A 27,878-nucleotide genomic window follows, 5' to 3' on the forward strand; every position below is an offset into this window, starting at 1 on the left:
CACAACCCATCTCTCCCTGGCTTTCCAGCCCATTTGTGAACCCTACCAGAGCAGGCCCCTCGGCCTTAAGCCCTCTGTCCTGGCACCCCTCACACACTGGGACACACCTGCTGCTGTCTAGCCTGGCTGTGCAGCAGTGCTGAGGAAGAAGTTGGGCTGGCCCTGCTTTCCCCACTTGGATTCCACTGCTCCCTGGTGCCTTCCCTGTCCCAACAAGGCTGAGGCAGCTGCCCAGGGCAGGGGAGGGGGAGGCCAGCCTCGCATTGGTGCCCCCCCCCCCCCGCCTCTAAGCCTGCCACTGGGCCCCAGGGACAGGACTGCTTGGGGACTGCTGAAGCACCCAGGGCACCTGCTGTAGTGACATTGACCTGCCCCTGTCCCCCCCCCCCCCCGCCTCCAGTTTGCGTGAACCCACTCAAACACTGCCTCAGGTTTGCCATCCCCAGAGTGGTCCCTCCCGGACGATAGTGTTGACTTGCTCAGGTGGGACAGACATGAGGGTGTCCAGCTGTGAGGATTAGGGGAGCTGAGGATGGGGATGCAGAGGACCCCCAATACTGTGTTATCCCAGAAGCTCCCTGGGTGCCCTGGAGGGCATAGTTGGGGCCTGGTGGTGCTGGGGAAGATTGGGGGGAGGAGGAGTTGAGTTTGGGATGGAAGCAGAGGGCAGACCAGGGCTCCTCCAGGGCTACCCCCTCTGCAGGGAGCAGCAAGACAGGCCACTCAGAAAGAAGGAAGATTTTATTCTTGCCAGAAGTTGCCAACAATACTCATCTGCACAGGAGCTGGGGGTGGGGGCTGCATCAGCCAGGGACCCCCCCAGAGTGACCTGGAGACATGAGTCCGTCGCTGAGGTCAGGAAGAGCTGAGACTCATTTGGACACAGTCCTTGGGGAAAGAAAGGACAAGTCAGGATGGGGGTGGTCTCAGGTGAGTGGCATTGGGGACCATCAGGAATAGGCGGGCACTCAGAGTTCCAAGACACTGGTAGCCTCCCATGTCAGGGAGCCCCCTCCCTCCAGCTCTCTCTCCACTGGCCCCCAACTTCCTACTCCCACCAGGGATCTGCTGCCCACACCCACACCCAAGCACAGGGCTGTAAGGCATCAAGAAACCAAGGGTGAGACTGAGAGAGAGGGACAGGGAAGGAGGATGGTAAACCTTCCAGAAGGTCACCAGCCTGGGGAAGTGACCACGGGAAAGCCTTCCACTCTGTGCTCTGAGGCAATGAGCTCAGAAGAGTTTGGTCAAATGTGTGGTCTATGAGCAAGGGACCCCGCCAGAGGGGAGGGGGCCCCACAATCCTGGGATAATCGAGGCTCTGCACAAGTTTCCTCCTGGGTTAACAATGATGCAAATGAAAACACTTCAGTTCATAACAGTAATCACTGGCAGAAAAGACCAACATGAAATGTGTTCACGTGGTAAAATTTGGTGCCCATGGGAAAACTGGGCCAAGGAGAAATAGGCCACACAGGATGTGAGGAGACGGGCTAGAGCAGAAGCAACGCTGATGAACGTCATCTCAGCAGAATACCAATCCTGGGGCTTGGACTCAGGGCCTGAGCACTGTCCCTGGCTTCTTTTTGCTCAAGGCTAGCACTCTGCCACTTGAGCCAGTGTTACTTCTGGCTTTTTCTATATATGTGGTGCTGAGGAATGGAACCCAGGGCTTTATGTATGTGAGGCAAGCACTCTACCACTAGGCCATATTCCCAGCCCTGAGGGCGTTTTGTTTTGTTTTGTTTTGTTTTGGCCAGTCCTGGGCCTTGGACTCAGGGCCTGAGCACTGTCCCTGACCTCTTCTTGCTCAAGGCTAGCACTCTGCTACTTGAGCCACAGCGCCACTTCTGGCCTTTTTCTATATATGTGGTGCTGAGGAATCGAACCCAGGGCTTCATGTATAGGAGGCAAGCACTCTTGCCACTAGGCTGTACTCCCCAGCCCAGGGCTTTTGTTTTTAAAGGCAGAGTCTCCCTATGTAGTCCAGGCTGGCTTGAACTCGAGATCCTCTAGGCTCAGCCTCCTGAAGGTTGGACATGCATCACCATACTCAGCTTGAAAAAAGGGATTGTTTAAAAAAATTCGCTTTGGAGTTGTGTGGCCCGTGAACGCATCTGATAAGGATTTGGGCCTGGGGGGGTGGGCAGTGAGGGTGCTGGACACGTAACCTGAGGTTCTGTGCAGGCTGCAGGCTTCTGTCCTAAATCCAGAGCCCTGGGTCTCTGCCAAGGGAGTGGAGGGGACCCTGTGTCGGGGAGGCACACGGCTGGGCTTACGAGTTGGTGGAGTTGGTGGACTCCTCTGCAGACGGCATGGTGATTCTGGACTCAAGGTGTGCAAATCTCTGGTGCCTGGGGGGCACTTGGGCCTGTAGGGAGTCCCCCCTGGGAGGGATCACCAGTGGCAGCAGTGGTAGCATGGATGGCGGCCGTGATAGCGTTGTGGATACAGGGCGGGAGGTGGCGCTGTCACCTGTGCGGTAGCCTGGGAAGCCAGGGGCTGGGGAAGGAGCAGAAGAAACCCGTGGAGTGTTCTCAGAGCACTTCCTGATGCTGCTGGACCAACGGGATCCTCTGCTACCCAACTCCCAGAAGAGGCAGAAGGTTTTATGGGCCACAGCAGAACTGGTAACCACACCTCTCCTGGTCCTGAGCACCCAAAACTTCTTTGTAGTGACCCAAGATACGTGACTATGTGAATGGGTGCCCAATGAAGAACACAGTTACCAGGAGCACTGGGTGTGGAGTTGCAGGGGGGGGAGGGTGTCCACTGAGCTGAGGCCTGAGCCTCAGCCTGCTGACCAAGCTCTGCTTTCTTTTGAATGGCTAACAGTACCCCTCACTCCATTGACTAAGGGTCAGTAGAGGCAAGAAAGGAACATGCTCTGTAAAATCTAAGTTGTCCCTGGAGGCCTGGTACCTGGAAATATAAATCAGAGGAACTCAGGGAGGGAGCCCCTTCCACCAGGCTCCTAAAACTCCCTGCCCAAAGGCCCAGGACAGTAAGTGGGCCCCACCTCTACAGCCAGGTGGACCCTTAAGGAAGACACCTGGCCTCACTTCTGGAATGGTACCTGGGGCCAGAAAGTTCCCTGATAGGGTGAAGCCGAGCCTCGAGACAGCTGGAGCCAGGGAGCCCGAGACTGGATAGGGCTATGCCAGAGGCCTGGCAGGGGCCCCAGTGCAGTGCAGGAGGGTAAGTGCTGGCAGGATGCAGATAGCAGAGGCTTCCAGAACCCAGGTGGGCCAGGGAGTTGGGGTGCAGGATACTCACGGGCATGGACAGCACCAGTTAAGGCATTGGAGCGCATTCGATCACTTGGGGGCTGGGCAGCAGGCGGGGGACATGGAATCTTCACAGCTAAGAGAAAAAGATCCAAATGGCTGCGGGCTGGCACTCCGGAGCTCAGCACCCTGCAGCAGGTCCAGCCTGAGCCACACTGGACTCTCCACTGGCGGGACCACAGTGTTTCCCAGGCCCACCTTCCATACCCTTGACCCTGCCTATACCCCATGGGTAGAGGGTAGAGACCTTCTAGCTCATTCCTCCCCACTCCAGTCCAGAACCTCTCAAGGCTAAGAAAGGCTTTCAAGATGCATCTCCAGGCCAGGGAGGAGAGGGACAATTAGCAGGTGCCAGGTAGCCAGGACTTCATGGTTGAAGCAACATCCTGTGGTTCTTTGAGGTTTCATTTGTTTGTTTGTGACAGGATCTTATTTTGTCCAGGCTGGCTTTGAACTCCTGGGCTCAAGCCATCCTTCCACCTCAGCCTCATGAGTAGTTGGGACTACAGGTGTGCACCACCATACTTGGCTCTCTGGCAGTTCTTTAGATATTTCTTCTGGAGTAGACCCCATAACATCCCCACTCTTATCTTTCTGTGCTTTGCCTTTTGTTGTTTTTTAGATAAAAGTCACAGAACAGCCACTACAAGGGCACATTAGTAACTTGTTGTGCTGTTCATGATCACTTCTAAGACATTTTCTCCTCCCCTACATTCACATTAGGTAGTCATTCCCCTTCCCTGCCCTCCCCCAAATAGACTATTCTGCTCAGGCTGACCTTGACCTGCAAGCCTCAGACTCATCATCCTGAGTAGCTAGGATTACAGGCGTGAGCCACGGGCATGGGCAGGGATGTACTTCCTGTTCCTAGAATGAGCCTGTTCTGGATGTTTCATGGAAATGGAATCGTGCAATGTGCGGTCTCTTAGGGTTGGCCTTGTCTCTCTCCTCTGAGTTCAAAGCCTCCCCCCGAAGCTGGTCAACAATCACCCTGGCATTTACCTGCTGCCATCCCAATACAAGGACCCGCAATGTGGGGCCTTGCAAGGCAAAGGGGGCTGTGCTGGGGTAAGGACCCTGAGATGGAGGGTTAACCTGGATTGCTGGGGGAAGTGGGGTATGTGTAATCACATGTCCTTGTGAGGGTTAGTCACCACATGTGACCACGGAAGCACAAGCAACAATGATTTTCTTTGAAGATGGAGAAGGCTGGCATGCTGAAGCTGAAAAGCAAAGGCTCCCCCCTTGAGCCCCCAAAAGGGACTTGGCCCGATTTGGCTCAGTGACACTGGTTTTGGACTTCCAACCTGCAGAACTAAGATACTAAGCTTGTGTTGCAGTTGATAACATCAGGCAGAGGAAATGAACACAAGGTGATTCTAGGCTGGGGGGCAGGGAGGTAAGGCCCACCTGTTTTAGGCTTATTTTAGGCAGTTGCTTCCACCTGGTAAGGAGGGATGAGCTGGCCAGAGATGAGCTTCTCCCTCCTGCCTCTGCAGCACCACCTGGCTGCCTCCCTCCTGGCCCCTCTCCACGTAGCCTTCCTTCCATGGAGGCCTCTCATACTGCCCTCCCTGGGGACAGCACCCACCAGGGAGCAAGCACAACTTCCCCAGAAGGCCACAGGCTGGCCAAACAACCATCGGTGGTCCCTGTGGGACAGGCAAAGCACTGGCACTGTGGACAGGGTAGGACCCATGGCACCTTCGTCTGAGATGGTGCTAAGTGGGGAGAAGGGCTCAGCCTGACCGGTTTTGGATGGAGATACTGCTTGAGTCTGTTTTGGACTAAAATTGCTCTTTTGTTTAAATAAAGGTGTGTGACAGGTGAAACTCATCAGAATTACTGCCCAAAGACAAGCTTCCAACTGATACATTCATTTCCCTCCCTCCCTCCCTCCTTCCCTCCCTGTCCTGGGATCACAGGCCCAGTGGACCTCTAGAACTGGCTAGGCTTTGTCACCCCATAGGACAGCGCTGGTGAGGCCATCCTGATGAATTGTGTGAGCTGGGTGGGGTTTGGGAAAGCATGGCCCGATAGAAGAGAGGCCCTTCCCTTAGGGTGTGTGTGTGTGTGTGTGTGTGTGTGTGTGTGTGTGTGTGTGAGACAGCAGCTCTGGCCCCTCTGCTGAGGGTGCCCCATCCTCTCTGTGGGTGTATAGAATCCTGAGCCAGGCTGTTTGGGCACCACAGAGCTGGGGAGGCCCTGGCACAGTTGGGGTTATTAAACATTAGCCCTGTTTTTGTGCTGCTTAGTGATCCCTAAACCCAGGCACGTGCCCTCCCCGGGGTCCTGAGCAGCCGCATGGTACCTGGGCAGAGGGCAAGGCCGGCAGAGGGCAGGGGCATGGTATCCTACCCTCCTGGAACCAGGGCGGGGCCTGGAGAGTGTCCCCCGGGAGCCTGTGACTTATTCGGAGACAAGATCTCTGTGGATATAACTGAGGCTCTTGCCATGGGATCATCCTGGGTTGCACTGAGTCCCAAATCCAATGACAAGCGTGCTCATGGGCATCAGAGGAGAAGATGAGGCAGAGCTGGGGTGATGTGCCACTGCTGGAGGACAGAAGCTGCAAGGAGTGGAGGCAGGGGACAGGAGTGGGGAGCACAGTGCAAATGACACCTTGATTTAGACTCCTGCCCCCAAACTGGGAGAACCACCCTCTACTTGAGGCCCTGCTGGGCAGTGGTTGGCTGGGGCGGCTGGGCATGGTCTTGTTTGTCTAGTACACCAGTAAGGCAGCTGCCCAGTGGCTTCCACCACAGGCCAAATTTAGACCCTTCTTCCCTGAGGGTAAAGCACCCACAGCATAGCAGAGAAGGCACCCCCTATTGTATTGCAGGCCCAGTGATAGACTCCATAAAGTTCTGGGGTCCCAGGTAGGAGCCAGTGAGAGGTGAGCCAGGACCCCACAGCAACCTGGTGACTCACTCTAAACAAATGCACATACATAATCAATAAATGCTGGCCTGTCTCTTAGGGCATGGGATCCAGTTTGCCTGTGTCTCTTCTTCATCACCCCATCCCACCTGGACCTGGCATCCGCCTACCACAGGGCCTTTGTACTCACTGTTCCTAACCCCTTTCACTCTTCAAAAGCAGTTGGCCAGGGGCTGGGGATATGGCCTAGTGGCAAAAGTGCTTGCCTCCTATACATGAGGCCCTGGGTTCAATTCCCCAGCACCACATATGCAGAAAATGGCCAGAAGTGGCGCTGTGGCTCAAGTGGCAGAGTGCTAGCCTTGAGCAAAAAGAAGCCAGGGACAGTGCTCAGGTCCTGAGTCCAAGCCTCAGGACTGACCAAAAAAAAAAAAAAAAAAAAGCAGCTGTCCAATCCTCCCCACACAGACTGATGTCCCCTGACACAATTTGCCTATTGTTTGCCCACTGCCACACCCTAGGCCAGCATCAGTGTTACAAGATCTGTCACCATAACCTCCCTTCAGGTCAGCTACTTACCATTCACCATGGACTCTTCCAGTTATTTGCTTACAGCTCTCTTGATCCCTACCCTATTTCAATGAGAATCTGTGGAAGGGCTCCTGAGTCAGGGACAGCACAAGCCGTGGGCCTCCTGAGAAATCCCTCACGCTGCTCAGGAGAACCAGCCCAAGGGCAGCAAAAATGCCCCCTTACCTGTCAGTTCCTTCTCCCCGAGAGGAGGCTGAGTCCCAATCTGGGTGTTCATGCGGCCTTTATACAAGACTCCATCCACACCCAGGATGTCCACCTCTGCCTGTTGGAGGGCACAGTCCCAGGTCAGGGCTTCTACCCAGGAGCCTGAGGTCAGTGCCCAAGGACACCTGTGCCCAGGGCAGGGCCTGCAGATATCCAGACTCACAGTGTCATAGTCCAGCTCTTCCGGGTCCCCGTAAGGATAGAGCGTGGTCATGTTGTATGTCCTCTGCCTGGTGGCAGTGTTTCGGGGCCCATCACCCCAGTCCTGCTGGGTACCCAGGGGGTCCAGGTCCTGTATCTGCAACTTCTGTTCCCTGCATAGGGAAGAGGGTGACCTGGAGATGCCTGGGCCGCTCCATAGCTCCAGAGGGCGTCAGGAGGTTAGTGTGGAGCTGGGACCCAAGGAGCCAGCAGGAGGGGAAACAAGCAGGTTGGGATTCACCTCTTTCATGACCTTGGGCAGGTCACAGGATCTCTCTGAGCTCAGTTTCTCCAATTGTGGAATGGGATGATAATGGAAAACACCTCAAAGGGAAGCCCTAAGGACTCCACAAGGCGGGGGTATGCCTAGGTGCCTGGCTCAGAGCCACAGCTAGGGCTCTCGAGAGGCCTCACACATGTTAATCGTGGCAGGCAAGGCTTGTGAGATCTAATAGGAGGCCTTCCTATTGGGAAGTATGGAGCGGTTCTTGGTCCACCGAGGCAGATCGCCAATAAAGATGCCAGCCTCTCCATCCACAGTCCTCACCTCAGCAGCTCCTGCTCCAGGTACTCATAGCCATTGGCACTAGCTGGCCGCAGCCTCGATGGCAGGTTGCCTTTGCGGATGGTGATCAGCTGCCTGAGGAAAGCAGGGAGGCAGGGCTGTGGCTCCAGCAGGAGGAGGAAGGTGCAAACCCTGGACATCCCCCCCCCCCCCACACACCATGGCACCTTCTAAGACACAAACAACGGTTCTTATAAAAGTAAAACGTAAGTCAGGAGGCTGTTTGCAGTTTGAAGCCAACCTGGGCAGCAAAGTCCCCATGAGACTCATCTCTAATTAACCACTCAATGAAAATGGAATTGGTGCCAAGTGGTAAAGCACTAGCCTTGAGCAAAAAAAGCTCAGGGACAGTGCCCAGGCCTGGGTTCAGGCCCCATGACCCACCCCCCCCCCCCCCAAAAAAAGGCACAAAGCAAGCTCTGTGCTGCCCCCTGGTGGTGGATGCCCCTGCAGTGTACTCACGGGCTGGTCATCATCTTCACAGGCCGGTCGCAGGAAATGCACTTCACCCGCTCAAAGAGCTTCCTAGAGAACACAGGGTGGTCAGCTGTCCATGGGGCTAGGGTGGGGGCTGGGAGTGCTGCAGGTCCCCTCCCTGCTGTCCCCATCCTCGGCTCAGGGACAGAGGGGGGTCAGCGCACCTGTGGCTCCCTCCCACCCTGGACCTAGGACATGGTTCTCCATGCAAGGCCTTCTGGGGGCCCTGGAGCAGCTGTGTGGGCAGAGTTCCAGGGTCCCAGGTTCCAGAGCTGCCCCCACCATGTAATCCCGCATCCCTTCCCTCTGTGAGCCTCAGTTTCTTCATTTGCAGTAGAAAGGCTGGAGACCACATGGCAGGGGAGCCCCCCCCCCTTTACCCCTGGGCTCTGGTCCCATTCCAGCTCCATTCCTCCCCCCTCCCCGCCATGGCTCTCACTTCCTAAAGCCTGCAGCACAGTCGGGGTCGAACCGAAGGCTGTCCACCACCAGCTTGAGGACCACTCGCCATATCTCCTCTATGTCTTTCTTCATAGCCTCCAGGTCATTGGGGACCAGCTGCCAACCAGAGCAAAGAGAAGACGACCTCATCAACTAATGCTCCCCCAGCCACCTGCAGCTCCCAAGAAAGGATGCAGAGATAGATGCTCTGGTGATGGACAGGCTCCAGCTCTGGTTAAGACTTTCCTCCTCATGGATGTGCTTGGACCAAGGGAGCTGGAGGGTGAGCCGCCCAGCGGCCAAGGGAAAAACCCATTATTAGCTGCTGCCTCCAAATCTACTGCTTAACTGCAGGGCTAGCAGCTCTGCATGCTCTGGACATGGGTACCTTTGACACCTGTTCATGTACAGTTTGTATGCCAAGTGGGCAATTCATTTGCTGTTATGATACTCACGGACCTGTGCAACCACCACAGTCAACTACAGGACATCTGCTTCACTCCCAGCCTTTTGACCAATCACCTCCATTTCCTCCCAGCCCCTAGCAGCCACTAATCTATGCTCTGTCTGAATTTGCCTGTTTACAGACACTTCATATAGAGGATGATTCATATACTAGGTGGCTCAAGTGGTAGAGTGCCAGCCTTGAGTAAAAGAAGCCTTGTGGGGCCTGGAGGCCCTGAGCTCCAATAGCCTTGAGGAGGCAGTGGAATGAGGACCTGAAACATCCTGCCTACAGCCAAAGTGGGTACCATTTTAGAAGACATTCTTCCACCTCCTCCTGCAGTCAAGCCTTCAGATACAACACTAGATGTCACCTTTGCTGTAACCTCATGGGAAGACCTGAACTACCCAGCTAAACTGCTCCCAAATGCTTTTCTTTTGCTCTCAAAAAAAAATTTTTTTTTTGGCCAGTCCTGGGCCTTGGACTCAGGGCCTGAGCACCATCCCTGGCTTCTTCCCTCTCAAGGCTAGCACTCTGCCACCTGAGCCACAGCGCCCCTTCTGGCCGTTTTCCATATATGTGGTGCTGGGGAATCGAACCGAGAGCTTCATGTGTAGGAGGCAAGCGCTCTTGCCACTAGGCCATATTCCCAGCCCCATCAAATTATTATTAGTATATATATTTTTTGGTCAGTCATGGGGCTTGAACTCAGGGCCTGGGTGCTGTCCTTCAGCTCTTTTGCTCAAGGCTAGCGCTCTACCACTCTAAGCCCACAGCACCATTTCCAGTTTTTGAGTGGTTAATTGGAGGTAAGAGTCTCACGAGGACTCTTCTTGCCTGGACTGGCTTCAAACCATGATCCTCAGATCTCAGCCTCCTGAGTAGCTAAGGTTACAGGTGTGAGCCACTGGCACCTGGCTTTTGCTCTCAAATGCTTACTCCTCAAAACCGAACATTTGTTAATAGAGGCTGCTAAGTTCTGGGGTAATTTGTATTCAGCAGCAAGTATTAATACAGAGGTGCTCACTTTGGTGGCCAGGTCCTTCTTGAACTGCCCCAGTGCCTTCTTCCAGTCTTCCTCATAGGTCGTGACCTTGAAGAGCACGCTCTGCACCATCTCGTTCAGCTCTGTGGCTATTACGTCCAGTTCATTCCTGTTCACCTTGCTTGCCAGAGCACTCTTTTCAGCTTTCTAGGGAGACAGGAGCTCAGGGGACAGTGCTGGGTGGGGGGCAGGGGTGCTGGAGCATGTTCCATCCCTTTGGTTAGTCTTTTTCTAGTCTAGAACCCCTTGGGGTCTACATTGGCTTAAACTCAGCTCTGAGTCTAAGCCTGACTTTTTAAGTTTAGGTAACAGTGTCACTAACCTGAGGCACTGAAAAGAGAAGCAGACAGGCCAAGAACATTCTGGAAGGTTCTTTGGATGGCTCTGCCCAAGGGGAGAGCTAGGGCTGGGGCTGGGGTTGGGGGGGAACAGGAAGCCAAAGATCTCTGCTTACTCACTTCTTTCAGCTCTTTGTCCATTGTGCTTTTATTCACTTTCTCCCGATTCAGCCTGTCGATCTGAGGCTGCAAAGACTAAGCACAGAGCAGAGGCAGGTCAGCCATTCTGCACCCTTGGAGGTGGTGTCTCAACCCTCAATGTAATCAGAAGGCCAGTTCACCTCTAATCTGCCCTGGGGTACCAGTGAGACCCACTGTCTGCTGACACAACGGTGGCCAAGTGTAGGGGGAACCCTTGCTTCCCCTAGCACTGCCCCCTCTCCACTTTACCAGATTCCCCTAGAGCAGCAAGAGCAGCTGGCCTCCTTAGTGGGGGCCCCCTCCCCACTTTTTCTTCCAAGCTGCAAGCTCCCTTCATATCCAGTCTCCCTCAGCCTTATGAACAGGACTTCTTCCAACATTTAGGAGCATCTCAGCTGTCTGGAGTCAAGACTCCCTTTTACAGTTTCCCCTACACTGTGTGTGACCCCTGGGAGGTCATGGGAAGTGCCATGGGATGACCATGGGAGAGCGTGCAAGACCCTGGGCTTGCCTCAGTCCTGATGCCTCTCCCACCCCTAGCATGAGAAGCCCCCGTGGAAGTAAGCATGGAGGTACATGCTGAAATCCTAGCACTCAAGAGGCTGAGGGAGGAGGATCTTGAGTTTGAGGCCAGTCTAGGCTACACAGCAAGATCACTTCAAAAAGAAGTCCCCAAGGAAACGATCTCAATTCTGTTTGGAACGTTGTGTCTTTCTTCTATTGGGGAAGATCATTTCTGCCTAGTAGGGACCACCCCTGGGCCCCTTCTCTAGTAGGACAAGTTACAGATGGGGCTGGGTAAGTTCTAAGGAACCCTCAGAGCCTCCCACATCAGCTGGGTATATCAGGACTCTTCAGGCCCACTGGGAAAGGTGTCCAGTATCCAGTTGAGTGGGTTCAGGGTCAGCACTCTATATACACCTTCAGGTTTATCATACTAGTGATCCTGCTGTTTTAGAAAGGCCCTGTAATACAGAGAATTCAGGGAAGGGTCTTGCTTCCCCAAAATGACTGAGTTTAGATCGAATGTTAGGAAGGTAACTGCTTGTGCAGGAAATACTCTTTTTTTTTTTGCCAGTCCTGGGGCTTGGACTCAGGGCCTGAGCACTGTCCCTGGCTTCTTCTTGCTCAAGGCTAGCACTCTGCCACTTGAGCCACAGCGCCACTTCTGGCCATTTTCTGTATATGTGGTGCTGGGGAATCGAACCCAGGGCCTCATGTATACGAGGCAAGCACTGTTGCCACTAGGCCATATCCCCAGCCCCAGGAAATACTCTTGATCATTTTTTTTCTGGTCCAAGACTGGGACTCAAACCTGGTCCCTGACACTTCTGCTTACTGGCTAGTGCCCTACACCAAATGGAACCATGCCTCTAACCCCCTCACTCATACATTGATTCCTTTAGCAGGTATAACTCAGCCCTTCTAGGAATGAGTGGCAGGGAGACTGAAGATAGATACTGTCAAAGCTCTGACTATATGCTGTGGTGCTTGCTTGTTTTTAATTGAAGTGTAATTTATACACTATAAGATATCCTCTGAAGCTGGGCACTGGTGCCTCATGCCTGTAGTCCTAGCTACTCAGGAGTCTGGTATCTGAGGATTGCAGTTAGAAGCTAGCCCAGGCAGGAAAGTTCATGAGACTCTTATCTCCAATTAACCACCAGAAAACTGGGAGTGGTGGTGTGGCCCAAAGTGGTAGAGTGCTAGCCTTGAGCAAAAAATCTCAATGACAGTGCCCAGGCCCTGAGTTCAAGTGCCATGACAAAAAAACAAGTCCTCTATCTCTGCAGCCTTCCATCCGGCATAACCTCCCTTTGTTGGAGAAGGTCTGATGGTCCCAAGGAGGAACTCTCCTATGCCTGCCCTTCCCTGGTCCCCTGACCTCCCAACCTTGAAGTCATCTAGGCGATTCTGGAGCCTTCCTATCGCTCGGTCCAGTACCACATATTGATTCTTCATTGACTCTATTTGGGTACCCCAAATTCTCTCAAGTTCTTCTTCCTAGACAGAGGGAGAAGTAGACATCTGAAGCCCCTGCTTCCGAGACTGCCATGGCTGGGAGGGGCCCATGCATTCCAACTTGCCACTAGACAAAACACCTGAGGTGCTTGTTGGAAGAAATTGTGCTGCCAGCTACCCATCTACCCACCCAGACCCTGCAGCAGTCAGATCACCTCTGCATACTGAAGCTGTCTTCTCACCCACTCACTGACCCAGACCTCCCTTTAGCTACAGGGGGTATGAGGGCCAAGGACTGGGGAGCCAGCTCCCTGCCCCCACTTAACCATATCATCTTCTCGAAAGATCCTGTCTGCCAGAGATACTGACCTGGAGCCTGGATTTCTGGAGGTTGTTAAGCTTCTCTTGAAGTGACTCCAGTGTGGCTCCAAACCTGGAGGTGTCTTTTATTTTACCTAAAAGCAAAGGATGCAAAGGACAGGGTGGCTGGTGTGGGCAAGGAGGAAGATGACTAGCTAGAGCTCCCATAGCTGGTCAAGGGATCAGCAATTGTGGGAGTAGTACAGAGGTGGCCCTGTCCCACAGAAATGCACTAAGACAGCTAATGTTTAGGTTCATAGAAGCTATAACGAACATCTAGCCTGGTGCTGGTGGCTCACACCTATGACCCTAGCTACTCAGGAGGCTGAGATCTGAGGACCACAGTGTGAAGCCAGCCCAGGCAGAAATGTCAGTGAAATTCTTATCTCCAATTAATCACCAAAAATCCAGAAATGGAGCTGTGGCTCAAAGGGTAGAGCGCTAGCCTTGAGCAAAGGAAGCTCACGTATCACACCCTGAGTTCAAGCTCTAGGAATGAAACAAAAAATAAATAAACTCTAAAAAGAACAGGTAGAGAGCTGGGAATATGGCCTAGTGGCAAGAGTGCTTGCCTTGAATACATGAAGCCCTGGGTTCAATTCCCCAGCACCGCATATACAGAAAACGGCCAGAAGTGGTGCTGTGGCTCAAGTGGCAGAGTGCTAGCCTTGAGCAAAAAGAAGCCAGGGACAGTGCTCAGGCCCTGAGTTCAAGCTCTAGGACTGGCAAAAAAAAACAAAACAGAACACGTAGAATCAATTTAAATAAAGTGTTTTATCTGGCCCAATATATCCCAAATAGTATCATCTTAATATGTAATAAGTTTCTTTTTTTTCATTGGGTGTTAGGGATTGAACCAAGGGCCATGTTAAGGAAACATGCTAAGTACTCCACCACTGAGCTACACTCCCAGCACTAACGTATCTTTTTCATGAGTTTATGGACATATTAGCCATCATGATATTAAAACAGGGAGTTTAATAAACAAAAGTCTGAGATCAGAATTTTTGGGTGTGTGCCTGTGGTGCTGGTCCTGGCTGGAACTGGGCGCTATCCCTGAGGTTTTTGCTCAATTACCACTCCACCACTTGTGCCACAGATCCACTTTTGGCTTTTCTGGTACTTAATTGGATATAAGAGTCTCTTGGACTTTCCTGCCTTGGCTGGCTTTGAACCATGATCCTCAGATCTCAGCCTCCTGAGTCGTTAGGATTACAGGCATAAGTCACTAGTGCCTGGCTTTAGATTTTTTTTGTGTGTGTGCTAGTCTTGGGGCTTGAACTCAGGGCTGGGCACTTCCCTTGAGCTTCTTTTGCTCAAGGATAGAACACTACCATTTGAGCCACAGCGCCACTTCTGACCTTTTCTGTTTATGTGGTGCTGAGGAATCGAAGCCAGGGCTTCATGCATGCTAGGCATGCCCCCACTACTGCTAAGCCCCACATTCCTAGCACCTAGATATTTTTTGTAATTTATTTATTAATTAAACACAAATTTTTTGACAAGGTGTTGTGCAAAAGGGTACAGTTACATAGTAGGGCAGTGTGTACTTGTGATATCTTACACCCTGTTTTTCTTTCCCTTCCCTAGGTCAGGTAGACATATATACAATACACAATGTACCAAGAACATATACAGTAGCCACGTGGCCTATGCCAAAGAAAATTCGCCTAGGGCTTTAAATGTAATGTCCATATTAGACAACATGTCAACAGTAGTCTTTTTTTTTTTGGGGGGGGGGCCAGTCCTGGGCCTTGGACTCAGGGCCTGAGCACTGTCCCTGGCTTCCTTTTTGCTCAAGGCTAGCACTCTGCCACTTGAGCCACAGCGCCACTTCTGGCCGTTTTCTGTATATGTGGTGCTGGGGAATCAAACCCAGGGCCTCATGTATACGAGGCAAGCTCTCTCACCACTAGGCCATATCCCCAGCCCCTCGACAGTAGTCTTATATGAACGTGCATACATAGCTTTTGAGCTATTGTATTCCACTGAGAGGTCAATTTTTGACCTTTATATGTTGAGTAGTTGTTTGGTTTTAGTTACATAATGTTGTGTCGCTGACCCAATCCTGTGGGAAATACCATTTGACAAGCAGTTTTTGGTTTCACAGACCTGGTCTCTACTGTCTCTCCATCACCCCAGATTTTTTTTTTAAGTAGCCTGGTATCCATTTGTGGATGAGCTACCCAAGAGATAAAAAAATCATGCAAATGACATGATTGGGACTACAGGAAACATGGCAGCCAATACAAGCTTTACAATCTGCCTCATCTTCTTTCTTTTTTTTTTTTTTTGTGTGTGTGATACTGAGGATTGAACTCAGGGCCTTCTGCACGACATTAGCCAAGCTCTCTATGATTGAGCTATAGCCCAGCCCATCTAGTATTTCTTTTTTTCCTTCTTTCCTCTCTTTCTCTCTCTTTCTTTCTCTCCCTATTTTTCTTCTTGTGCTGGCTCTAGGGCTTGAACCCAGGGCCTGTGCACTGACCCCTTAGCTTATTTTCTCAATGCTGGCACTCTACCCCATGAGCCATAGCTCTACTTCTGTGTTGTTTTTTTTGGGGGGGTGGTGGTGATTAATTGGAGATAAGAGTCTCACAGACTTTTCTGCCTAGGCTTGCTTTGAACTGTGATCCTCAGATCTCAGCCTCCTGAGTAGCTAGGATTATAGGTGTGAGCCACCAGCATATAACCAAGTGCCAGCCGCAAGAGCCCCTCTCCCCAAGAGAAGAAGACTTCACTGTCCACTCACAGAATAGACTAAGAAGAGGCTAGTGCTTAAGCCAAAAGAGCAAATACCTAGTGACTGATTAGCGATTTTGCTAGTGGAGCCAAGTAAAGAGCATGGGTGGCTGCCTTCCTTCTTAGGGCCAGGCCAGACTTACCTAGATAAGTCAGGCGTTGCTGCAGGTTGGTTGAGAGCTTGGAGAACTCTGTTTTCAGGGAGTCCTGGGTGATAGGCATTTGGGCAATGTGGCTCATGGAGTACTGGACAGCCTTCTTCTTGTCTTCAGGGCTTACAGCCTGACTGCCAAGTATCATGGCCTGGGAAAAGGCTAACCTGGGTAGGCTGGGGGAAGTATACGATGGGGAGAATCTACCAACAGAGATCTGCATGTCTTCCTCCTCTTCGTCATCACTTAAGCTCGTGGAGACAGTAGCCCCACGGGAAGACCCTATGCCCAGACTATCGGAAAAGGGCCCAGATGGGGCTCTGGTAGCCAATTTAGTGGCAGAGGCCTCCTTGATTGCCTTGGCGGCAGCATGCGCTGCCCTAGCTGCTGAAGTGGCAGCAGCTGCGTAGGCTGCTGCAGTGGCAGCAGCCACGGCGGCAGTGGTTTTAGCTCGCTTCAAGCCAGACCCAGGATGCTTAAGATGTGCTTCCGAACTTGCATCCACTTGGGCTCCACGCCTGGGGGTCTCTTCCTGAGGGGCTCCCTTACGGCGGGGGTAGGAATATTCATCCTCCATTTCTTCGACAGCTGGGAGCTGGCGGGGCCCTGTCCTGTGAGACTGATGTGGCTTCAGGGGACTAGGCCACGAGTATCCTATTTCCCTGGATGGTGGTATAGCTGCGAGCAACTGTGTGGGAAGAGGCTGCAGGGAGAATGATGGACCCGGGGCAGGCAAGTCCAAAAAGGGCCAAGCACCTGGGGCAGGTCCAGGTACAGGCACTAAATCATCTGTCATACCAGGTTCCAGTGCAAGCATGGCCTCAGCCCCCAGCCCTGGCCCTGGCCCTGGCACAGGTCCAGGTGCAGGTCCAGGCCCAGGCCCAGGCGCAGGTCCAGGTCCAGGTGCAGGTTCAGGTTCAGGCCCAGGTGCAATCCCAGGGGCAGGTCCAAGCCCAGGCACAGGTCCAGGCCCAGGCCCAGGCCTAGGCCCAGGTCCAGGCCCAACCCAAGACAGTGCAAGTTCAGGTATAGGCCAAGACTCGGGTGGAGCCGCAGGCCCAGGCCCAGGCATGAGGACCTGGGCTTGGCCTAACTCCTGCACACCGCGGAGGGGAACCACCTCCACAGGCTCTAACTGGATTTCTGTGCCATCATAATGTCCAGAAGTCCTCTGTAGGGAGGTATGGCGTTGGACACCATCCTCCAAGGCCTCCCTCTGAGCAAAGGTGGCTGCTGGCAACTGCTCACTGGTCTGCTCACTCCTTGGCAGAACAAGTGCCTGTAGAAAAAGGGGGTGGGAGGGTGAGGAAGCTGTGCTGGCTTCCCATCCACCCTTCCCCCTCCTCCTTGTCCTCTTCCACTTACCCCAGTGAACATGGCCTCATGGAGGCTACTCCACAGCACCACTTCCTCGGGTTTGGGGATGTTCTGAAGCTTGGTCTGGATAGTGACCTGTGTAGCAGGGGTAGGGAAATACAGGTATGAGTCGTGTGTGTGTGTGTGTGTGTGTGTGTGTGTGTGATGTCATCCACAGGGCCCCAGGACCTGCCCCAGGGGCAGCTGTGGTCTGTGACACCCTCCATGCTTATGAAACAACCTTTCCAGGCCATGTCCTCACTTTGCCCCTCCCAGCTCCCCTGAACCCAGGGAGGCAAAGCAGGGCCCACAGCCCTCACCACTTCCCGCTGCAGGGCGCTCGTCCTCCGGCTCTCCATTCTTAAGCCTTCAGCAACCACATCAAGTTTTTCTGGGCGAATCTGTCAAATAAGCCTAAATGGGCTGGGGGTATAGGTTCTGATCGTAGCCCTGCTACTTCCCACGGCACCAGGTGACTAAGATTGAGAAGAGAGCAGGGATTTCTTTCCCAGGGATGGAAAAGGAAAACTCTGACAAAGGGTTCCAGATATATAAGTTTGGGAAATCTTGGGCTAAAAATATTTGAGTTTTGTACTGTAGGCCTTCTCAAAATAACAACAACTCCCCCTCAAGATTCCAATAAGAAGGCATTGTTTCTCATACAGATTTGTTCATGGATCCTTTTTAGTGTTTCATGGCACTAAAGGGCCCCATCTGCACCAAGACTAAAATTCAAAGGCACGCTGGCCTGTCAATCACAGGCGCTCCACTGTATCACACTATCTGGGGCAAGTGCCTAAACTTTGGCTGCAATACTGCTTTGGAGTAAAGAGATACGTTTTCTTGCTGGTTTGGACTGGGGACAGCTATCAGGCTTCTGGGATTGTATCATCCTCCATAGGTAGGACAGAAGGTAGGGGTACAGGCGGAGCTGGTCTATGTGCCTGTGTTAGCTTTATTCTGCTTTTTAGCGTGCACAGAGATTTCAACTAGAGGAAAGATGTCCTCTTTCTGTTAGGTTGATGCAACTGAAGCCAGCGGTTGCTAAGACTATGGAGTACCTGACAGAGATGAGGCCATCTGGGAGGAAGACACCACTGAGAGATGTCCATGTTTGTGAGTACTAGAGCTAACTATACCTGATGATATCCCTAGACTTTTTAGCAAATGAGACAATAAGTTCTGTTATTATTTTTTTTTTTTTGGCCAGTCCTGGGGCTTGGACTCAGGGCCTGAGCACTGTCCCTGGCTTCTTCTTGCTCAAGGCTAGCACTCTGCCACTTGAGCCACAGCGCCACTTCTGGCCATTTTCTGTATATGTGGTGCTGGGGAATCGAACCTAGGGCCTCATGTATACGGGGCAAGCACTCTAGCCACTAGGCCATATCCCCAGCCCCTGACCATTTTCTATATATGTGGTGCTGGGGAATTGAACCCAGGGCCTCATGTATACGGGGCAAGCACTCTTGCCACTAGGCCATATCCCCAGCCCAAGTTCTGTTATTTTTTCTAAGTCAAAATGAACTGGGTTTCTGCCACTAACCACTTGCTATCTCAATATGGTAGAACAAGGAGCAAAGCATGGCTACAGAGAGCTGACCAGGACAGGCACCAAGTGGCCAGGCCAGCTTAGACCCTTTCTCTTTCCCTCATGGCTGCATCTCTTGAATAAGGACACACCTCCTAGTTTCGCCTTATTGTCCTAACCACCAGAGGTCTTATCAGTATGGGCAGTGTGGAGGATGTTAGGGAGGCAGCTACCTTCTCAAATATGTCCCTCAGCTTGTCCATGTCCTTCTTGAGTGAGTCAACAGTGACCTTGAACAGATGAAGTTCAATGAGCAAATCCTGCAGGATCTGCATGGCCTGTGGGGAAAATGAGATTGTGAAATGGGTGTTGCTGGTGTAGAAGCTTTCTGATGACAGCCATAGTCCCAGGACTTCTCTTAGTCCTCTCAGGATCTAAGGATGGAGAGATCAGCAAATGATACTCAAGAAAACAGTGCTCTGAGCCTCAAGAGGCTCTGGGTGAGAAAGGAAGGGAGCAAGGAAGAAGGGAGGGAGGAAGGAAGGAAGGGAGGAAGCAAGAAAACAAGACAATATATGAGATTATGCTCCCATCTTTGTTTTCTTTGTTTGTTTGGTTTTTTTGGCCAGTCCTGGGGCTTGGACTCAGGGCTTGAGCACTGTCCTTGGCTTCTTTTTTGCTCAAGGCTAGCTTTCTGCCACTTGAGCCACAGTGCCACTTCTGGCCATTTTCTGTATATGTGGTGCTGGGGAATCGAACCCAGGGCCTCATGTATACGTGGCAAGCACTCTTGCCACTAGGCCATATCCCCAGACCCTTATGCTCCCATCTTTTAAACCTAACTCAGGCAATGGAAATTGAGGCAGAGCTGGGCTGTAGCAGAGTAACAGGTTGTGTTGCTAACATGCACAAGGCCTTATCCCTACTGTGGGAAAACAAAACACATAATGGAGCTGGGCGCTGGTGGTTCACTCCTTTAATCCTAGCTACTCAGGAGGCTGAGATCTGAGGATCAAGGTCCAAAGCCAGCATGGACAGAAAAGTCCCCATGAGATTTTTATCTCTAATTAACCACTCAAAAAGCCAGAAGTGGAGGTATGGCTCAAGTGGTAGAATGTTAGCTTTGAGCAAAAAAGCTCAGGGACAAGGTCCGGGTCCTGAGATCAAGCTTCAAGACCAGCATCAAAATAAATAAGTAAATAAATAAAGTTATTTAAGTTTGTGTGGCATGCAGCAGTTGCTGTTTTGGTTATAGAGGGATTAAAATGAGGAGGGCAGTTTTTTGTTCACTTGGTTGATGATGGTACTGGAGGGCTGAACCCAGGACCTGTCACTTGCTAGGCCTTTACCACTTCAATCAGACCCTTTAGTCCTGTTTGCTTTAGCTATTTTTTGGAACAAGGTGATCCATTTATGGCAGGCCCAGCCTGGATTACAATCTGCTTGTTAACATTTCCTATTTGGCTGAGAGGTGTGACCTACCATGAGCAGCTGATTGAGAGGGGGGAGGGAATCCAACTTTTGCCTCGCTTGGCCTCCAGCTGCCATCAGGAGTGAGTTTTGAAATAAAAAGAACAGATCTATGCCTAGATCCTTCAAGTTTAAAAAAATAAGTTGGCAGGGGGCAGGGAATATGGCCTAGTGGTAAAATGCTTGCCTCATATACATGAAGCCCTGAGTTCGATTCCTCAGCACCACATATATAGAAAAAGCCAGAAGTGGCACTGTGGCTCAAGTGGCAGAGTGCTAGCCTTGAGCAAAAAGAAGCCAGGGACAGTGCTCAGGCCCTGAGTCCAGGCCCCAAGACTGGCAGCAAAAACAAAACAAATAAACAAAAAAATAAGTAGGCAGAACAAATTCATTAATAGTTGATACCATCCTTCATCTCCCTTTCCCCTCCCCATGATTTTGGCTGCCCAGGATTATCACTATAAGGGGAGAAAACCCAAGGTTTCAATGGGCTGACAGAAGGGTCAAAGGCTTCAAAGGGAGATGTGGAATTTTGCAATTCTGGAAAATGTCACTAGGAGGAGTTAGTGTGCAGGGTAACATGGGAAGCGCTGGCTAGGTCCTTCTGGCAGAAGGTTGTAAAGTGGGGATGGAATGGCAGATGGGAGCTCAGCTTGTTTTTTGTTTGTTTGTTGTTTTTGTTGTTGTTGTTTTCTTCCCTCTCTTCTCTTTCCATTTTTCTTTTCTTTTCTTTTTTTTTGTCATTCCTGGGCCTTGGACTCAGGGCCTGAGCACTGTCCCTGGCTTGTTTTTGCTCAAGGCTAGCACTCTACCACTTGAGCCACAGTGCCACTTCAGGCCATTTTCTATATATATGGTGCTGGGGAATTGAACTCAGGGCTTCATGTGTTACGAGGCAAGCACTCTTGCCACTAGGCCATATTCCCAGTCCCATTTTATTCTTTTCTCTTTCCTTCTTTCTGCCCCCTACCTCTTTTCTCCCCTCCTTCTCCTGCTTCCACTCTCTTTTCTTTTTTTGTGCTCCTCCTGGGGTTGAACTCAGTCTCAGGTGTTACCCCTGAGTTTTTTTGTTTGTTTGTTTTTGCAAGGCTAGTGCTCTACAACTTGAGCCATAGCTCCACTTTCAGCTTTTTTTTGTGGTTAATTGAAGAGTTTCATTAACTTTCCTGCCTGGGTTGGCTTCAAACCACTATCTTCAGCTCTTAGCCTCCTGAGTAGCTAGGATTATAAGCATGAGCCACAGGTACCTGATATCTCTCTCTGGCTTTTGCTATATACTTGTCCAGGCTGGTCTTAAACATGCTATACTCCTGCCCTAACCTCCTAAGTGCTAGGATCATAAGCATGCAACACCATGCCCAGCAGAGCCCAGACTTTCTAATCTGGAAGTCTTTTTCAATATCCAGCATCTGCCAATGTCTGGGGACATTTTTTTTGCATCTTTTTTTTTTTTTACAGTTTTTTATTTTTTAAATTAAATTTTATTGACAAGATGTTGTGCAAAGGGGGTACAGTTACATAATAAGGCAGTGAATAAATTTCTTGTGATATCTTACACCCTCATTTTTCTTTCCCTTCCCTAGATCAGGTAGGCATATATACAATATCCAGTGTACCAAAATCATATACAGTAACCACGTAGGGTACGCCACAGGAAATTCACCTAGAACTTTAAAGATAACATCAACAGTAGAATCCTCCTGTGTCCTTCTGGGGACATTTTTGATTTGTACAACTAGAGGATCCCTCAGGTAGAAGGCCAGGGGTAGACTGAACATCCTAAAGTGCGTAGACCAGCTATGAGCCTTGAAGAAATAATCTAACACAAACTATCAATAGTGCTGAGGCTGAGAAGCCCTGGAATCCAACCCTGTTTATTCATGATGTGAGGTTCAGCCCGTGTCCCAAATCCGATGGTGCTCTGCCAAGAGACCAGCCCCTGGTACATATCGGTGGTCCTCCTAGGCCTTCTTCCCACCAAGGGGCAAAAGCCTCCTTCCTCAGGCACCATTCACCCTTCCTAGGGTGGGTACAGGGGCCAGCAGACTTCAGATTCCCTTTTATATCCCCCTTGAGGGGCATTGGGCAACAGTAGCAGAGAAAGCTAACCCAGCCTGCCCAGGAAAAGGGGGTGGAGGGTGCAGTGGAGGCAATCATTAGCATTGACATGGCATCTGGTCTGCCAGCATCACTGGCTGCTGGGTGCAGACACTTAGCGAAGCTGCTTGCACCATTCTAGCACTAGCTACCATAGCAACCCACTTCAATGGGTCATTGTGGTAACCCTGGGCAACCTAAATCAAACCAGAACCAGGCACCATTCTCTAACAGCAAGGACATTCCTTATCTGTACAAACAGTCCTTTGAGGGCTGCAGAGCCAGGTCTGAACCTGTCCATGAAGCCCTCTCATGAGCTGGGTGGGTGACCTTGTTCCTCTGCTTAGGGCAACTAGAGAATTCTGTAACCCTTCACTCTCCATTTGCAGGCTAGGGGCAGGCTGACACAAAGAGCTGGCACTGCAGGTATCAGTGTCTACCTGTCCAGGCTGAGAGTCTGCTGGCTCCTGCAGCCTTATATCTGGAAGCACTGTCTTATCTTGTCTGGTGTGGAGCCATATCAATCCTGTTCTATTCCTGAGTGCATAGAATATCTTCTTCCTCGATTTTTCATCTTTTTTGCTTTCTACTTCTCAGTGTCTTTGAATCTAAAGTGTCTGCTGAGCTGGAAACATTGAGGTTGAGCACCTGTCTAGCAAGTGTGAATCCCTGAGTTCAAACTCCAGTGTTTTAAAAAAAAAAGTGGGCTAGGAATGTGGCTGAGCAGTAGAGTACTTGCTTAGCATGCATGAAGCCCTGGGTTCGAGTCCTCAGCATCACATAAACAGAAAAAGCCAGAAGTGATGCTGTGGCTCAAGTGGTAGAGTGCTAGCTTTGAGCAAAAAGAAGCCAGGGACAGTGCTCAGGCCCTTAGTTCAAGCCCCAGGTCTGGCAAAAAAAAAAAAAAAAAAAGTATGTCTTGTCCACAGCATTAAATTGGAGGATTTTTTTTCTTTGTTCTATCCTGCCAGTCCTGTGTCTTGTTCTGTAAAACATAGACAAAAACAGTGAAGTAAAGCAGAGTACCAGTGGCTCACACTTGTAATCTTAGCTACTCAGCAGACTGAGATCTGGGGATCACAGTTTAAAGCCAGCACAGGCAGGAAAGTCTGTGAGATTCTTATCTCCAATTAACTACCAAAAAAGCTAGAAGTAGGGCTGTGGCTCAAGTGATATAATGTTAGCTTTAAGCAAAGGAAGCACAGAAACAGTACTGAGACCGCGTTTCAAGCCCCTAGGCACATACACACACACAATGTGTACGATTCCATGGTGTTTAGTGTCAAGCATCACCACTGTCTAGTAGTGATTTCATTCCCCTGAAAGATCCTGGTTCCATTGTCAGCCCACCCCCCATTCCTCTTCTCAAAAAAGCAATAACTTACATTGTCTCTACAGATTTTCTCTTCTGTTTTTTTTTGTTGTTGTTTGTTTGTTTGTTTGCCAGTCCTGGAGCTTTGAAAACTCAAGGCCTGAGCACTATCCCTGGCTTCTTTTTGCTTAAGGCTAGCACTCTGCCATTTGAGCCACAGCACCACTTCTGGCTTATTCTGTTTATGTGGTGCTGAGGAATCGAACCCAGGGCTTTATGCATGCTAAGCAAGCACTCTGCAACTAAGCCACATTCCCAGCCCCAGATTTGCTCTTCTGGACACTTCATATATGTGGAATCTCACAAGCCATGGCCCTCTGTCCTGACTTCTCCCACTCACCATGAGGCCTAAGGTTCTTCTTGGCCTTGGCAGAATGGGTTCCTGCTCCCTCCACCTGCCCCAAGCTCAGGCCCGAGTGTTCCTCTAGGACTCTAGGGCCAGCTGACTTGCTCAGTGCAATCCACCTGTTTCTGGGCTCTTCCCAGCAAAGGTAGGGTACTGGCTGTGCCAGGTTCTGTGCCAGGCATTTGGTGTGCACTGTCATTCAGTGTGGATTATTTGTGTGCTTGAATTCATGGTCTGAGTACTGTTCCTTGTTTTTGTTTTTGCTCCAGGCTAGTTCTCTACCATTTGATCCAGAGCTCCACTTCTGGCTTTTTGGTAGTTAATTGGAGATAAAACTCCCAACTTTCCTAACCAGGCTGGCTTCCACCTGTGATCCTTAGATCTCAGCCTCCTGAGTAGCTAGGATTACAGGTGTGGGTCACCAGTGCCCAGCTCAGTGTGAATTTTGGTTTCAATTCTGGGAACATTTTCATACCCAACCATTTTCCACCAGCAAAAAGGCCAGACTTTCTCGCTGTCCACATACTCATGCCATCAATATGCCCACTCTGAAGTGAGGCTATGGCTCAGTGAGTTGGAGCACTAGTCTGGAGTGATAAAGTTCAGGGACAAAGCCCAGGCCCTGAGTTCAAGCCCTATGACTGACAAAAAAAAGAAAAAAGAAATCTTGGAAACAGGCCCACTCTGCCTCGTCTCTCACTGGCTTTCTTTTTTTTTTTTTTTTTTTTTTTTGCCAGTCCTGGGGCTTGAACTCAGGGCCTGGGCACTGTCTCTGAGCTTCTTTTACTCAAGGCTAGCACTCTACCACTTGAGCCACAGCAACACTTCTGACTTTTTCTGCTTACGTGGTACTGAGGAATTGAACCCAGGGCTTCATGCATGCTAGGCAGGCACTCTACCCCTAAGCCACATTCCTAGCCCATGCCTTTTTTCAAAAAAAATTTTATTTATTAATTAAAGAAAAGGTTTTTTTGACAAGGTGTTGTGCAAAAAGGGTACAGTTACATAGTAGGGCAGTGTGTACATTACTTGTGATATCTTACATCCTGTTTTTCTTTCCCTTCCCTAGGTCGGTAGACATATATACAATATACAATGTACCAAGAACATAGACAATAGCCACGTGGCCTACGCTGAAGAAAATTCCCCTAGGGCTTTAAATGTAATGTCCACAATAGACAATATGTCGACAATAGTCTGATATGAACGTACATACATAGCTTTTGAGCTATTGTGATCCACTGAGAGGTCAATTTTTGACCTTTATATGTTGAGTAGTTGTTTGGTTTTAGTTACATAGTGTAGGGTTGCTGACCCAAACCTGTGGGAAATACCATTTGACAAGAAGTTTTTGGTTTCACAGACCTGGTCTCTACTGTCTCCCCCTCCCCCCACCTTAACAGTCATATATCAGGGAGATCATGCCCCTTTGTTTTCTGTGTTCTAGGCTTGTCTCGCTCAACATTATTTGTTCAAGTTCTGACCATTTCCCTGCGAATGCCAATATTTCACCATTTCTAATCACTATGTAGTATTCCATTGTGTATAGGTACCATATTTTTTGGATCCATTCATCTGTGGAGGGGCATCTGGGTTGTTTCCATATTTGGGCTATTGTGAATTGTGCAGCGATAAACATGGAAGTGCAGATGTCTTTTTGATATCTTGGGACCTGTTGTTCAGGATAGATGCCTAGGAGTGGTATGGCTGGGTCATAGGGTAGGTCATACCTTTTTTCTAACACTGTGGTCTCAAGGGGGTCGCTTATCCCTCTGTGCCTGTTTATAACCTGAAAAGTAGGACTAAGAGCACCTCACTGGTAGTTACAACATAACTTAACAAACTCTCTGTTGAACCCTGGAGGAACTACCAGGCTTTTCTATAGAATTGCACCATTTTCCATTCCCTCAAACAAATATAGTTTCCTCCCTTTTTGGCATTGCTAGAGATGGAACTCAGGGCTGTGCACATGCTAGGCAAGCACTATACTGCTGAGCTACAGCTCCAGACCTTTGTTTTTTGAGATAAGGTCTCAGCAAGTGCTGGCCTGGAACCCTGGATCCTCCTGCTTCAGTATCCAGGATACTGGATTATCAGTGTGCACCACCTATACTCTGCTTTCCCTTTCTTATTCTCTCATGCACACTGATTATTTGTCCACACTAAATGCATGCTGGGTAGGTAAGCATGGCAGTGCAAGGTAGAGACCCAGCCTAGCCCCCAGTTGTGCCCTTGATTGGCTACTGGGCATCTAGTGAATTAAAGAGGGTCACTTTCCTTGCCTTCTGGTTTTTGTTGTTGTTATTTGTTTGTTTGTTGTTTCTGGGGATTGAACTCAGGGCCTGGACACTGTCCCTGAGCCTCTTCGTGTTCAAGGCTAGCGCTCTACCACACGATCCACAGCACCACTTCTGGTTTTTAGTGGTTAAATGGTGCTAAGGGTCTTATGGGGGCTTTTCTGCCCAGCTAGCTTTGAACCACAGTCCTCAGATCTCAGCCTCCTGAGTAGCTAGGATTACAGGCATGAGCCACCAGCACCCAGCTTTTCCTTATTCTGAATGGGGACAATGCACCTTTCTCTCTCTACCTAGCTACTTCTCATGGCTTTGTGTTCCCATGCTTTGTCTCTCTGTCTCTCTCACTAGGCTGAGAGCTCCTGGTCACCATGACTACAATGGTACCACCTCAACTTTTTTATTTTTTAAATGGAGGTAAGTGTCATGTAACACACAATTGCTCATTTTCAAGGGCATAGTTCAGTGGTGTTGAGCACATCAAGAATTACACATCTGTTACCTCTATTTAGCTCAAAATGTTTTCATTAAAAGGAATCCCATACCAGTCACTCTTTATTCCCCCGCCCCTCCAGCCCAGGAAAACCTGGGCCTGGGTCTGTGCATTTGCCTAGTCTGGGTATTTTGTGTAAATCATACACCATATGGCTGTCTGTGTCTGGCTTTTTTCCTCAACACCTGACAGAAGTCGCCAGCATGGAGTTTTAGTTCTGCCAGACTCCAAGGTTACCCTCAGTCCTTCTCTGTAAGGATGATCCCACCAGGAGGGAAGAGGAAAGCAGCCAGGGGAGGGGGGAGGGGCGCAGATAACCAGGAGGCTTCTGGAGGCTCCTGTTACCTTTGTTATGGCCTCCTCATTGGATTCTGTCTTCTTCTGGAGCCTGATGAAATTCCACAGGTCCTCCATGGGCCGCCTGGTTCCCATGCTGCCCTGTAGGAGCTGGGCAGTGGAGGGCAGGTCCTTCAGGCTGGACAGCTGACTCTCTAACTTGTCAATACGGCTCAGCACTTGGTCAAAATCGACAAGCTGCTTCATGGATGGAAGGATGGGCTGAGCAGCATCTTCCTTGGGTTTAGGCATCCCCGAGGTCTGGAGGAAGTCCTCATCCCCGGAGAGGTCTTTCTTAAGCTCCTCCAAGTGAAGGTGTTCCAAAATGCCCCGGAGCACGAGATGCAGGGCGCCAAAGTTCACCACTCCACACTTTGGAATGGCAATGTTGGTCAACTCGGCCAACGTGAGGGAAGTGCTCATCTTGCCGGAGGGTAGGTTGGCAGGAGAATGTTTTTGGGTTGTCTTTCAAGACAAATGGCTTTCAGTGGCCCAAACTGCTGCACAGGCAGAAGCTTGGGAAGTGGCTGGTCACAGTGATCAAGGAAAGAATGGTCTCTGTCCTGGAGCTGATTGGTTTTTGGTTACTAGGAGACCAGAGAACATGATCAAGAGGACCTGCTTCCAAGAGCAGGGCAGGCCAGATGCCCTGGGGTGTACTGCACCCGGAGGGATGACCAACTAATATTTGATGAATATTTGAATGGGTACACTGGCCACCTCTTCATTCAAGCCCTCTGGTCATGTAAGGC

At 50.5% G+C, this 27,878-nt stretch overlaps 1 protein-coding gene across 1 annotated transcript; it reads right to left on the reverse strand.

Moving 5' to 3' along the window:
• Window positions 1-872: 872 nt before the first annotated feature.
• C23H16orf96 (chromosome 23 C16orf96 homolog) lies at window positions 873-27,549 on the reverse strand. The gene is made up of 19 exons (XM_048333111.1): window positions 27,136-27,549; window positions 18,952-19,056; window positions 17,511-17,591; window positions 17,200-17,286; window positions 16,939-17,113; window positions 16,674-16,817; window positions 15,826-16,590; window positions 12,950-13,035; window positions 12,512-12,622; window positions 10,598-10,672; window positions 10,122-10,286; window positions 8,648-8,766; window positions 8,194-8,256; window positions 7,714-7,806; window positions 7,129-7,279; window positions 6,924-7,023; window positions 3,277-3,363; window positions 2,280-2,502; window positions 873-888 (listed from the first exon to the last, which is right to left on the reverse strand). Exons 1-19 carry the CDS (start codon window positions 27,547-27,549, stop codon window positions 873-875), a joined length of 3,060 nt encoding a protein of 1,019 aa, XP_048189068.1.
• Between the last annotated feature and the right edge of the window lie 329 nt (window positions 27,550-27,878).

Source organism: Perognathus longimembris, chromosome 23, assembly GCF_023159225.1.
Source record: "Perognathus longimembris pacificus isolate PPM17 chromosome 23, ASM2315922v1, whole genome shotgun sequence".
Lineage (NCBI taxonomy): Eukaryota > Metazoa > Chordata > Mammalia > Rodentia > Heteromyidae > Perognathus > Perognathus longimembris.